Genomic DNA, 13,538 nt, shown 5'->3' on the forward strand with positions numbered 1-13,538 from the left:
TAAGTGGACTTAAAACTGTATAATTATAGAATGTGTGTTGCTATAATGTATAGTGTATGTTTGTGCCTGAACTAAGGATTTCATGTAAAATAGATTTCTTAATTCATAATTATGTTTATAATTGTTATAATAAGATCAATTTCAGTTTTATTCTTGACAGGATCATAATCTCTTTTGCCTGGTTTCAGATCCAGTTGTGAATCATGATTGTTTTCTGTCTGATGTAGTTGATAACTACTTTGGTAATACACATCCACACTATTGTTGACCAGTCAAAGATAAATGCCCATACTTTAACACTATAGCGTTTTTAATGGGGTTGGGGGAGATGATGTTCACATATCAACTCCAGAAATAAGGCAATGAGAGAATAAAGTACCCTCAGCTGAATCTGCAGTATATCCTATACCAGCATATTTGGAGTCCTCCCACCTCAAGTACTGATCCGAATAGCCTTTTCTTAAGTTGAATATTTTGGTGAAAATAATATCACAGCAACATGATACTTAGAATAATAGTAATCCATATTTGAAGAATGTTTGTGTGCATACATTTATTTATACCCTAATCTTTTAATTTTATCCTTAAGTCAGTGTGATTGCTGGATTCATTGGTGAGCATTTTAGCTCCCTCAGAGTAATTCTTCACATGAGCAACTACACTTCTGTGTGAGGATAAATTTTTGTATTTGAATATCCTGTCATCCAGAGGGCCACAATGCATAATATTACTGTATCCCAGTCTGCAGTTAGTAAAACAGTAGGAGGTGTTTTAAATGATTGCATAGTGAGATTTCTCCCTCCCCAAGAGTGATATTAATTTTACTAGTTCTAGAATATAAGGTGTGAAATCGGCAAGTAAAAACCACGTATTCCCCCTTCTGATCTTGACTATTTTACCTTTGATCGCTTTTCTAATTAAGATATAATGGACAACTTTCCATTTGCATTTATATTTAATACATAAACATTTTTGTTTTCAGGGTTATTTTGAATTAAGATTTTATGACTCCTTATCATAACAGGGGAATTTGTTTTTCAGTTGTATTATTATTTAGAAAATGAGTTACTCAGTATACATTATAATTTTACACTGTCATCATCAATAACCAGGAAAATTAGTTATTAGTGCTATAGTAGTCTTCCTGTAGACATATTATTTTAAGAAGTCTTTAAATATTTTTGAGTGAATATGTCTTACTATTACTTAACAAAGTTTCATCCTTATTAAGTGCAGTTATTTTGTTCAACAGCAGTCAGTGGAAGAGCATCTGCAATGTCAAACACTCCTACCCACAGTATCGCTGCATCCATTTCCCAACCTCAGACTCCAACTCCAAGTCCTATCATCTCTCCTTCAACCATGCTTCCTATCTACCCTGCCATTGATATTGATGCACAGGTAAGTCCCAAACTTAAGAGAGATGGTTTTTCATTGGAATTATGCCATAATTTAAAACATTAACTTTCAGAGATTTAAACCATCAAAGATTGCCTTGTCTCTAGGCAAAGTCTTGAGCCACAGTTTTAAATTAATTAAAGTTCACATTTAAAAAATAAAATGCTAAATGTAGATTATTAGTGATAATTATGGATGATCTGGTTTCCAGGGTTATCAAGTAACCTTTTTCTTTTAACTTTGGTTTACAGGAGGATGTAAAAGAAATAATTTATTTAAAATTAGCGCTTATCTTCTTCTAATAATAAATTAATAGACGATATGGTTTGAAATATATAATGGATTGCATGTAAAAGAAAAAAGGTTCTAACATAAAATTTATATTTTTGTATGTCATGCGCATGATTTATATCATATATCATCTTTGAAAATTCTCATCTTACTGATTGAAATACGTGGTGAGTCTGTGTCTGTATCTGTAAAATTTAGCTGTATGGGATCCCAGGCACTTTTTGAAGAAGTAATATGGAGTGGGGGGAAGACGCTGTTTAAGTTAAGCTTTAGAAAGCCTGAGAGCTATTAAGTATAATTTTTTATTAAAAAGTAGTTGACCATGAAATCTCAGGGCAAGGTGAGATTGGAGAGAATAGTGTGTTTTGTCCTGAAGAAAAGTTAAGAGGTCTAATTTAGAAGACTGCCGAATAAGGTCAAGAGTACATGGCTGTCAGGACTAAGAAATGTTTGCAGTTTACTTAGTTTTTGTATTTTGATAGTACCTGGGGTGTGTACATTATAAAACTTTTAATTTTATATATGATTATTTCTTTATAATAAAGCCTGAATTTTAGCAGGGGTAACGCGGGGAGAAAGAGAGAGGAGTGAGTATGTGTGTGTGTTTGTGTTGGATGGACCATTAAGGGCAGGTACTCTTAACCTATTAAAAATAAAGTTTCCTTTTTATTAAAATGTTTCTCAGTAACACTATGAAAAAGGAATTTTATTTCTGTTCTTACTTGTTGCCCAAATATCTGTTGATTTTTATGTACTGACTTCTGTTTTTGTTGAGTACTTAAAATTGCCAGGAACTATTTTTAAGGAATTGTCTCATCTAATCCTCAGACCACATATATGATGTAGCTACTCTTAATACCCATCTCCCTGAAGAAGACACTGTTGCTAAGAGAGAGATTAAGCATTTTGTTTAGTCACTTCATTTAGGCTAAGAAGCAGCGGGGCTAGGAATCATTCAGCGTGACTTCAAAGACACCACTCTTTTTTTCTTTTGTAACGGGTTCTTGCCATGCTGCCCAAGCTGGTCTCAAACTCCTAGGCTCAAGAGATCTTCCCCTCTCAGCCTCCTGAGTAGCTGGAATTACAGGTGTGCCACCATACCCCAAAGATGCCACTCTTTTAACTACCATCTACCTAGCCTTTTAAAAAAATATATGAGACATTCATTTGATGAGCCATAGTTATTTACATTTAATATTGATAGCATTGTAGAATTGGTTTGAACTTGGCATTGAATTTGCATTATTTTTCTCCAGTCTTTTTTGCTTTGAGGCTTCTTCTTCTTCTTTTTTTTTTTTTTTTCTATTTTGAGACGGAGTGTCGCTCTGTCACCCAGGCTGGCAGGCTGGAGTGCGGTGGCACAATGTTGGCTCACTGCAGCCTCTGCCTCCCGGATTCAAGCAATTCTCCTGCCTCAGCCTTCTGAGTAGCTGGGGTTACAGGCACCCACCACCATGCCTGGCCAATTTATTTGTATTTTTAGTAGAGATGCGGTTTTGCCATGTTGGCCAGGCTGGTTTCAAACTCCTTGACCTCAGGTGATCTGCCTATATCAACCACCCAAAGTGCTGGGATTACAGGTGTGAGCCACTGCACATAGCCGAGGCTATTATCTTTAGCAAGAAGTAGTTTTCTGATTTTTGTGGGCCTAAGAATTGATCCATTAGCAAAAATAAATACTTCACCAAAATGTAAAAAGACTTCTTTATAAAAATGTTTTTAAACAGGCACAGGAAAAGTTTGTCCAGAGATTGATTTTACTGAATATGAAAGTATTGTAGTGATGGTGAAATTATTTTTCCGGGCTGTACCACTCACCAACTATCACTATATTATAAATTAGTTCTGAGAAGTTACATGTAATTTTTTAATTAAAATTATTTTTAAACTTACATTTTAAATATAGTAGACGTGCTTTTATAGAAAGATTTGACTATGGATCCTTAAAAATTTACTCTTTTTTTTATCTGATCTCTACATCAAGATTTGTCATTTGTTGGGTTAGCCAGACTTGAGTAGACTACTCTGGAGTTTTACCATACGTGTTTAGTTAGAGATTAAAAATTTCCTACTTTGGAAAAAAATACTGTTCAGAAATAATTGTTCACCATTTTTCTCCTTTAATTTTTGATGTTTGTTTTAAAAATTTACTGGTTTTTGACCAGGCGTGGTGGCTCATGCCTGTAATGCCAGCACTCTGGGAGGCCAAGGTTGGTGGATCACCTGAGGTTAGGAGTTCAAGACCAGCCTGGCCAACATGATGAAACCCTGTCTCTACTAAGAATACAAAAATTACCCAGGCATAATAACACACACCTGTAATCCCAGCTATTCAGGAGGCTGAGGCAGGAGAAGCACTTGAACCCAGAAGGCAGAGGTTGCAGTGAGCTGAGATGATACCACTGCACTCCAGCCTGGGCAACAGAGTGAAACTCTGTCTAAAGAAAAAAAAAAAAAGACCGGGCGCGGTAGCTCATGACTATAATCCCAGCACTTTGGGAGGCCAAGGCGGGCGGATCTTACAAGCTCAGGAGATGGAGACCATCCTGGCTAACATGGTGAAACCCCATCTCTACGTAAAATACAAAAAAAAAAAAAAAAAAAATAGCAGGGCGTGGTGGCGGGCGCCTGTAGTCCCAGCTACTCGGGAGGCTGAGGCAGGAAAATGGTGTGAACCCCGGGAGGCAGAGCTTGCAGTAAGCCGAGATGGTGCCACTGCACTCCAGCCTGGGTTACAGAGCGAGACTCCGTCTCAAAAAAAGAAACCAGCTAGTTTTTAATATCAAGCAGGTACTTTAAGTGATTAAAAATGAAGATTTTCTTGTACTCAATCCATCTGAAGTTTTTGTTTTGATAAGAAAATAATTTTATGGGCTCTTGCATAGTGGGTACTTTGATTATGTGTGATAATACTGTGCTGTGAAAAATAATATAATGAAGAAATCAATACCAAGATTGCTATTCTGAAAGATTAAACATTCTCTAATACTTGGGTCTTTGATCTGTTTATATAATAAACCTTAACATACAGACAACGCTTTGCAGATATTAACTGCTTTAACTTAATCTTTGTAACAATCCCATGAAATAGGTACTATTATTATTACCATTTTCCATTTGAGGAATGTAAGACATAAAGATATTAAATACCTTGCCCAACAGCTAGTTAATGGTGGGGCCTACTTTTGAACTCAGACACTCTGGCTCTAGACTCTATTCTTTTATTAACCACTGCACTGTTAAATTGTTTTTTATTTCTAACTTAAGTGTGTTAACGTTGAATTTGAATTATATTGTATTAGCCTGGTAAGTCGGATCACAGAAATGTGTCCACTGCCTAGATGGTAAGAGATCATTTATATTTCATCTTTGCATACCTAACATCAAAATGTACGGAAGAACAAAGGAAATGTTAATCTTTTAAAGCCTCAAAGTGTAACTCCTTTTAAAATGCTAATGATTCTGGAAAATGGTCAGACCTTTAACTGCTTTAATTGAACATTTTAGACAGGAGCTAATATTGTTAACAAGGATTAGCAGGAATCATATGTTTTATTTCCGGTCCTTGACAAGTGCTGAAGAGTTTGCATTCTTCATAAGGGGCTTCAACTCTCTGCTACACAACTAGAACTCACTTGCCAAGGGTGTGCCACAGACTTTCCAACTGTCCAGTTTTACTGAATCAAATTTGTCTAGGTATTTTCAAAACTTTTAAGATGAATACCACATACTTTGGTATTATCAAAATCTGTTTTAGGAAACCAATAAATAGTAGCTTGAAGGAATTATTTGGGACTATTTTTATTATACCTTTTGATAGCATAGCTCTGACCTTTATGTTTATTTTGCTTGAGTTTAAGTTGAGTTTATTTTGCCTAAGTTTGGTATAACCAAACTTATTTGTGAGTTCTGTGCATACAGAAATTAGGAATTATGTAGAGATTTTTTAAAACCACAGGCTTTATGTGGAAAAATAATTCTGACTTAAAGGTTAGAACTGAATACCACGAGTTAAATATTTTTTGTATTTTATTGTGTAAAATATGATCGATTCTAGGAGCCACTACCAATGAGAAAGAACCAGTTGTTTTGTTCTTGGGCTGTAAAAACTTGTTCCAACCTCTTTTTTGTCACATGTCCTCCATATATTCCTAAACTGCTTGTTGTTTTTATTCTCAAGCCTCTGAAGTCTTTTCGTGAACTTGGAGTAACTTATTGTAGTACATCTCATCTCATAACTGAAAAACACAAATAGCTCTTTATAGAATTTTGCTTTCTTTCACTTTTTAATAATTAACATGTATTCGTTATTTTAAAGAAGGGTAGACATCAAATTTAACTTGTGACATATCAAGACTGAAATTGTAAAGTATGTAAAATTATGTTTTACTTTTAATGGTATAAGTATCATTTGAATATTTTTCTCTAATTGGTTTTGCAATATAAAGAACAGTTTAATCACAGTGATTTAACATGAGAAATTAAAGAGGCCAGCAAAAATTAATTAACAGTGATATGTATAATATGCTACCATTAAAGCATTCTGCTTTAAAATACATGCATTCTACTTGTTCATATGGACTGGTTTTAACAGGTTATTTATTTTACTGATTATTCTCATTTATCGAATACCTTGAAGTGCTATCCTGCTTTTTAAGCTTACATATAACCTGACTGGGTTAGAGAATGAGGTAATGATTTCGAAGGTTGTGGAAGTCTAAAAAAAAGTTCAGCTCTTTAAGTCCTAGTAGTTTTCAAGTTAATTTAATTATGTTAAGAGTAATTAATAGGGCGCGGTGGCTCACGCCTGTAATCCCAGTGCTTTGGGAGGCTGAGGTGGTTGGATCATGAGATCAGGAGTTCAAGACCATCCTGGCTAACACGGTGAAACCTCGTCTCTACTGAAAATACAAAAAAAAAATTAGCCGGGCATGGCGGCAGGCACCTGTAGTCCCAGCTACTCGGGAGGCTGAGGCAGGAGAATGACGTGAACCTGGGAGGCGGAGCTTGCAGTGAACCAAGTGAGCCACTGCACTCTAGCCTTGGCGACAGCGAGACTCCGTCTCAAAAAAAAAAAAAAAAAAAAAGTCATTAATAGGTGTACTTCCTTTTTTTTTTTTTTTTATTTTTTTAATTTTTTTTTTTTTTTTTTGAGACAGGGTCTCACTCTGTCACCTAGGTTGGAGTGCAGTGGCACCTCACAGCTTGCTGCAGCCATGAACTCCTGGGCTCAAACTATCCTCCCGCCCCAAACTCACGAGTAGCTAGGAGTACAGGCATTGCACACCACTTCTGGCTAATTTTTATAGAGATGGGATCTTGCCGTGTTGCCCAGGCTGGTCTCAAACTTCTAGCCTCAAGTGATCCTCCTGCTTCAGCCTCCAAAAGTGTTGGGATTACAGGCATGAGCCATTGTACCCAGCATACTTCCTTTTTCAAAGACACTTCACACAGTTCACTGCTTTTTCGCCTAAATTTCAGCTCATTAAAAGTTGTTTTTCCTTCAGTATTGCCATCTGTGTTACTATTTCTTGTTTTCATTCTGTATCACCATTATAAAATTGAATAGTCATGTTGATAACTTACAGAATATTTTTACATTAGATATATTTTTATCATTTTTTATAAGCCAGAATTCATCATAACAACCTCTATTAATGGTATAGAATGGTGTATACTTTATGGCATCATGGGCTCACTGAAATTTTCTTTAGAATATAAACCTGAATGAGCTCTTAAAGCTCTGGACATCTATCTCCCTTTTCAGGTTTGGGACTTCCTCTTAGATATGTGACAAGGAATATAACTTCTTGACTAATGTAACTGTGTGCAATATAATTTGAGTTTAAGGATTCTTTCTTTAAGTGATACCTTGCTTTCTACAAAATCGTCAACTGCATTGTAATTATTTCCGTTGATCAGCAGTATTTGAAACACCTGTTTTTTTCTTTGTCATTATTAATATTAACCCAAATTTCTATTTCAGTTCATTTGTTTATTGATGTGTTGAGAAACAGAGTGTTATTTCTTACCATTTTGGGATTGTGTAGGTGTTTTTAGGAGGATGGAAGTCTCACTTCAGGCTTTTTAAATTCTTTCATTATTATCTTAAAAGAATATCATGTTCATTGGTTTAGTTTCTCCTTGATGTAGAAATACAATGGAGTTGCCCACTTTTAACTTCATTTCCACAAAGAATTTAAAGCTGCTTTCTTAGCTTTAAATGTTTGTTTCTTGAAATCTCATAATACATTATTATGCTTGTCTCCTAGTTTGAACCTGAATTCGCTGTGTATAGTAATCAGTAAGCTCCTTTGAGTCCTATATTATCTTTGTCAAGATAGAGTACTTAGTATGAGTACTTTGAATATAAAAGGTGCTTAATAAATGTCAGTTGAATTTGTGTTTTATAATATTGGAAAAAACATTTTACTGATCCACTGAAATTTTCCGTGCTTATCTTTTGCAAATTTTATGTACATCTCTTCATTTTCTATTTGAGCTTTCCTAAATTACTCTTTAAACCCTGGAAGAATTTTAGAAACCTTACAAACTTCATCATAAAATTGATTCTTCTGCTGATTGCATATGCACCAACATAGAGTGTACATAAGACACATACACTTAACATTATATTCACCACAATCTGCTTTGCCTTAGGGCCCCTCTGTGATATAGTGGGGAGAGCAGGATTTTGTTATCAAGAAGATCTTCTTGGGTTTTTTAAAGCACACCTCTACCAGTTGTTAGCTTATGTGGCCATCGGAAAGTTATTTATCAGAGCCTTTATCTCCTTTTCTCTGAAATCAGATATAATTTTTCCTATAAACCTGAGATGAATATCAAATACTATAACACAGTCAGAGCTGTCACTCATTTAAGTTTCATGTCCTTCTCCATTGTTGTAGTTGGTGCATCTCTCCCTTGTGGCCATCCCTGATCTCTGCAGTCAGTAGCTCTGCTCTCTGCCAGCCTCTTCTGCAGAGCAGCTTTTGCGGTCTCCCTCTTCATCACTGACTAGTAGGCTTTTTCTTTTTTCTTAACTCTTATTGATTTTGCCTTTTGTCTTTTGTTTTTCATTTCTTATAATGAAATTTGGTCTTTAGAGTTATTTGCATTCTGGGAGAATATGCTTTTCCTTTTTATAATTATTACGTACATTCTACAAATACAATGTGTAAGTGCAATCAATGCTACATATATACTCCCTTGTTTATTATGTTTATTAGTAACAGTTTTTGAATCTATGACCTTTTACAGCTTTTGCCATTTATTTTGCTTAACTATCATCTATTATTTCCTAAGTAGTGCATCACTTACAGGTAGAAAATACAAACATGGATAAGACATATTCTTTACCTCCCAGGATTTATAGTCTCTGTGGGTGATAAATATATAAGGCAGATTGGTGATAAGTACTATAATAGAGATATGTATGGGAAAGTGAGGGAAATGCTCAGAGCAACACTGTCCAGTTGAAAAATAAGATGAGACACGTTTGTAATTTTAAATTATCTAGTAGTCTCATTAAAAAATGTGAAAAGAAACAAATGGGATGAATTTTAAAATATATTTTATTTAACTTAATATATCCAAATATTGTTTTAACATGTCATATAATCAATACACCACAATTGCTGAGATAATTTACATTTTTATTTCATACTAAAAGTCTTCAAAACTTGGTGAGCATGTTACACTTATAGCTGGAGTGATCAAATCATTTTGGTTTTCCTGAGACTTTCCTGTTTTAGCACCAAAAGTCCTTCTCCCAGAAACCCCTTCAGTCCCAGATTTGTCACCCTACTTAAAGTATATCTAAATTTGGATTTCATTGGAAATACTCAGTTTGTATCTAGATTTGATTAAATGTACAGTTGAAAAGTAGATTCATTGACTCAAATTGAGACATCCTAAGTTTTCCAAGAACCAAATTGAGTATCAGTTATTAAATTTAAATTAAAGTTAAATACAATTTAAAATTCAGTTCCTCTGTTACACTAACCATATTTCAAATGCTAATAGTCATGTGTTGCTTGTAGAGTACTAAAGGTATCTAGCTGGGCATGGTGGCAGATGCCTGTAAACCCAGCTACTCAGGAGGCTGAGGCAGGGAGAATTGAGTGAATCCAGGAGGCAGAGATTGCAGACAGCTGAGATCACACCACTGCACTCCAGCCTGGGTGACAGAGCGAGACTTCATCTCAAAAATATAAAATAAAATAAAAAATAAAAGTATGAGAAATTAGATAGTTCGCTAGGTTAGCATTGAAACTATAACAGAATATGAACACTGGTAGATCTAGTGTTGGTCATTATCATTAGCAGAAGGCAGAAGCAAACCATATGTAGATGGTGTCATGTCTTATTATAATAGTTTTTCAAAATACACAGTATATTTTGGATGTTTTGTTCCTTTAAGTATTTTGGAGCTTTGTTCTCAAACACAGCTAAGTTACTTGGAAACAATTTTTTTTTTTAATTTCAAGGCCTACTTTTCAGTTTGTTAGGTGGGTCCACAACTGCTAATTTGACCCTACTACTGAGGATTCTACTTGACATCCTGTGTGTTTTGAGGTCTTTCTACTCTGGCTGGTGGGAACCAAACTATTCCTGGCCCCATGTGAGCCCTGGGTATTATTCAGCCTGACTCTCTCTGGTGGTCCTTCCCTGGCCTCGGATAATTTCCTCATGCACATGGACTGATCAAAACTCAGCTGAAGGTTTGAGGGGAATCCTCTGCACATCTCCAGAGTACCGTCTCCGCAGTACTCTCATCTTCAATAATCTGCTCCATGAATTCTAGCCACCTTGACCTCTCCAAATTCTGTTTTCTCAAGTTGGGGAGACTGCCAGGCTCTGTTTGGATACTTGCTCCCTGCACACTATAGCCTGGAAACTCCCCAGGCAGTAAGTTGGGTTAATCATTTCTGTCTTCAGGGATCACTGTTCTGCACTGCCTGTCTAAATACCATCGTTTCAAAGAGTTTTTTTTTTTTTCTTTTTTAGTTATTTGAAATAGGAAAATAAATCTGATCTATGTTTCTCCATTAATGGCTGAAAGCAAAAGTTAATCCACAGTATTTCTTTCACCCGCGTGATTGAAAGTCATACTTTATTTTCCTTGATGCTTGTAGTCTTTTTAAAAAAACTCACAAGTTGGCTACTAATATGGAAACAAGTAAACCTTGCTTTTCTTTTCTTTTTTTTGTTTTTTTTTTTTTTTTTTTGAGATGGAGTCTCGCTCTGTCACCCAGGCTGGAGTCCAGTGGCGTGATCTTGGTTCACTGCAACCTCTGCCTCCCAGGTTCAAGCGATTCTTCTGCCTCAGCCTCCGAAGAAGCTGGGACTACAGGCACGCGCCACCACGCCTGGCTAATTTTTGTATTTTTAGTCGAGATGGGGTTTCACCCTGTTGACCAGGGTGGTCTCGATCTCTTGACCTCGTGATCCGCCTGCCTAGGCCCTCTCAAAGTGCTGGGATTACAGGCATGAGCCACTGCGCCTGTCCGTAAACCTTGCTTTTCAAATGTTTGATATTATAGAGTGGTACATATGTATTTGTGTGTATTTGGTATGTTTGCATATTACGTATTTGATATTAACATCTTAAGTTATTTAATAAACTAACCAAAAAATAATTTCTTATAGACTGAGAGTAATCATGACACGGCGCTAACACTTGCCTGTGCTGGTGGCCACGAGGAACTGGTACAGACACTGCTAGAGAGAGGAGCTAGTATAGAGCACCGAGACAAGAAAGGTAGGGCCGACTTTTGTTTTATTTTTTGGAATAATGGTCAAAATATTTATTTAGGAACATTATTTCTTAGTCCTATTTTGAAGGTTAGATATTTTGTTCTTTTGCCTTAGCATGTAGTGAGAAGACCATTATTTTTCTCCAGGTTTTACTCCACTCATTTTGGCTGCCACAGCTGGTCATGTTGGTGTTGTGGAAATATTGCTGGACAATGGTGCAGACATTGAAGCTCAGTCAGAAAGAACCAAGGACACACCACTCTCCTTGGCCTGTTCTGGGGGAAGACAGGAGGTAATGTTTCCCCTTAGTGTAATTGTTTTTCTCTGTCTGTTTAGCAAATGTGTACTTTCACTTATATTATTTTTTCTATCAGAACAATGCTTTTACGTTTAGATTTTTCACAATAGCTGAAACTATTATTTACTAACAAAAAGATGAGTATCTTTGTTAGCATAAGCTGTCTTGCCAGAAAAATCACACATTGTTTAGAATCCTGCTTATCTAAAAGTAGTACTGCCATGCATTTAGGGTAGGAGAAAGATTATTGCAAGTCAAATCAGTAAGTTCCTAATGTACAGGGCCTATATTCACTCATCTTTGCCAGCCCTATAGTACATGGCATAAGGTACTTAATCCCAGTCTCTGTTGCTGTCTATAAGATTAGTAGGGAATTAAGAATATTCAATTTTTATGTGTTTTGAGAACTCTTGTCTTGCTTTGATTTTTCCCCACCGTTTCTCAACTCTGGAGGAAAGGTTCTCAGATAAGATGGTAAGATTATATGACCTTTTGTTTTTTTAAGGAAACTAGAACAACTGACAGAGATTAGCCAGGCCCTAGAAAATATAGCTTTACACTCACTTATGTATCTTGTGACATTTTATAATCAGCTAGATCACCTATTTTTTTTTTTTTTTTTTTTTCAAATTCAGTCCTTTGTACAGGGGATATAAACCAGATGTGTTGTCTCCATAGATTCCCTTCTCTATCAAGGAATTATTGAATCTTAGATTTAGAAAGCACCTTAAGTGTTTCAGATCAGTGTCTTACTCAGCTTTAAAATGTTTTTTCTCTTTTTCTTTTCTAAGGTTTTCCTATTTATCAAGACTGAAGTATGCCTTTTTTGTGTCCCCACAGTCCATAGTTTTGTTCTTTAAACAAATAGAGGTTTATACCCTTTTCTATCTTCGGATTTTTTTTTTCCTGAAGTCACCTATTCTTTGTGTGAAACAAGTCCTGTTTCGGTTATTAGCCCAAGAATACTTTTTCCAATCCCTTCACCATCGTGATTATTTCACCCTTTACGTCAGTATCCCTCTTGAAATATTATATGTAAAGGTATTCTGACAAGCAAACTGGGGAACTGTTACCTCCTGTTTGAGCATCTTAAACTAGCTTTTTCCCTCAGTTCCCTCCAGTCATAGCACATAAGGTTATATTGAACTCGAGTTAGTTAAACCCACTAGATTTTTAAAATAAACTAGTAAATAAACAATTTTAAGATATATAATAATTCCTATGCAAAAGAATGAGAAATCTAATAAGATTACGTAAGTGTGGGAAGATAGGGCTTGGTGATCCTTCATTTTATAAATTAAAAAGAACTGAAATCTATTAAGAGTGATAATATAGGCATTTTTTTTCCGTAATTTTTGTTCCCTTATATTTGGAGTAGATATTATATGCATGGATAGTTAGATACACTTATTACTAGAATACTCCACGCAAGAGACAAGGAGCGTGGCCTGTGCCTACTGTTTGGTTTCTTCTACTTGTGTCACTTTTTTCTTCTGTAATTCATAGTAGGGGCAATAGATAGGTTAAAAGTATTATAAGCCAAATATTAAGATAGTGAAAAATAAACTACTTAATTTGATAAATTATTTCTACTATTCCAGAAAAAGTAAAAATCCCCATAAATCCCGGAAAGCAAAATTTTACCTTGACTGAAATTGTCAATCATTATTTAGCTTGAAAAAATACTTGCTTTATATAGGAACAAATTTTTTCAATATTGAGTCAAGAAGAAATTAGTTGATTTTCTTTATTTAAAAGTAATATTAAAGCCAATAGGACACTGTAATTTTTA

The 13,538-nt window shown here is 35.4% G+C and overlaps 1 protein-coding gene across 4 annotated transcripts in view; it reads left to right on the forward strand.

Moving 5' to 3' along the window:
* Window positions 1-13,538, forward strand: part of ANKRD17 (ankyrin repeat domain 17) — an 86,173-nt gene that overhangs the window by 24,747 nt on the left and 47,888 nt on the right. For 2 of the 4 annotated variants that reach the window (XM_030924798.1, XM_030924810.1), the window contains 3 exons: window positions 1,253-1,401; window positions 11,341-11,452; window positions 11,595-11,740. In XM_030924798.1, coding sequence (XP_030780658.1) covers window positions 1,253-1,401; window positions 11,341-11,452; window positions 11,595-11,740 — 407 coding nt within the window. The remainder of the gene's footprint in view (window positions 1-1,252; window positions 1,402-11,340; window positions 11,453-11,594; window positions 11,741-13,538) is intronic. The other 2 variants (XM_030924803.1, XM_030924804.1) reach the window with 1 other exon arrangement.

The sequence above is a fragment of the Rhinopithecus roxellana genome, chromosome 2, assembly GCF_007565055.1.
Source record: "Rhinopithecus roxellana isolate Shanxi Qingling chromosome 2, ASM756505v1, whole genome shotgun sequence".
NCBI classification, from domain to species: Eukaryota; Metazoa; Chordata; class Mammalia; order Primates; family Cercopithecidae; genus Rhinopithecus; species Rhinopithecus roxellana.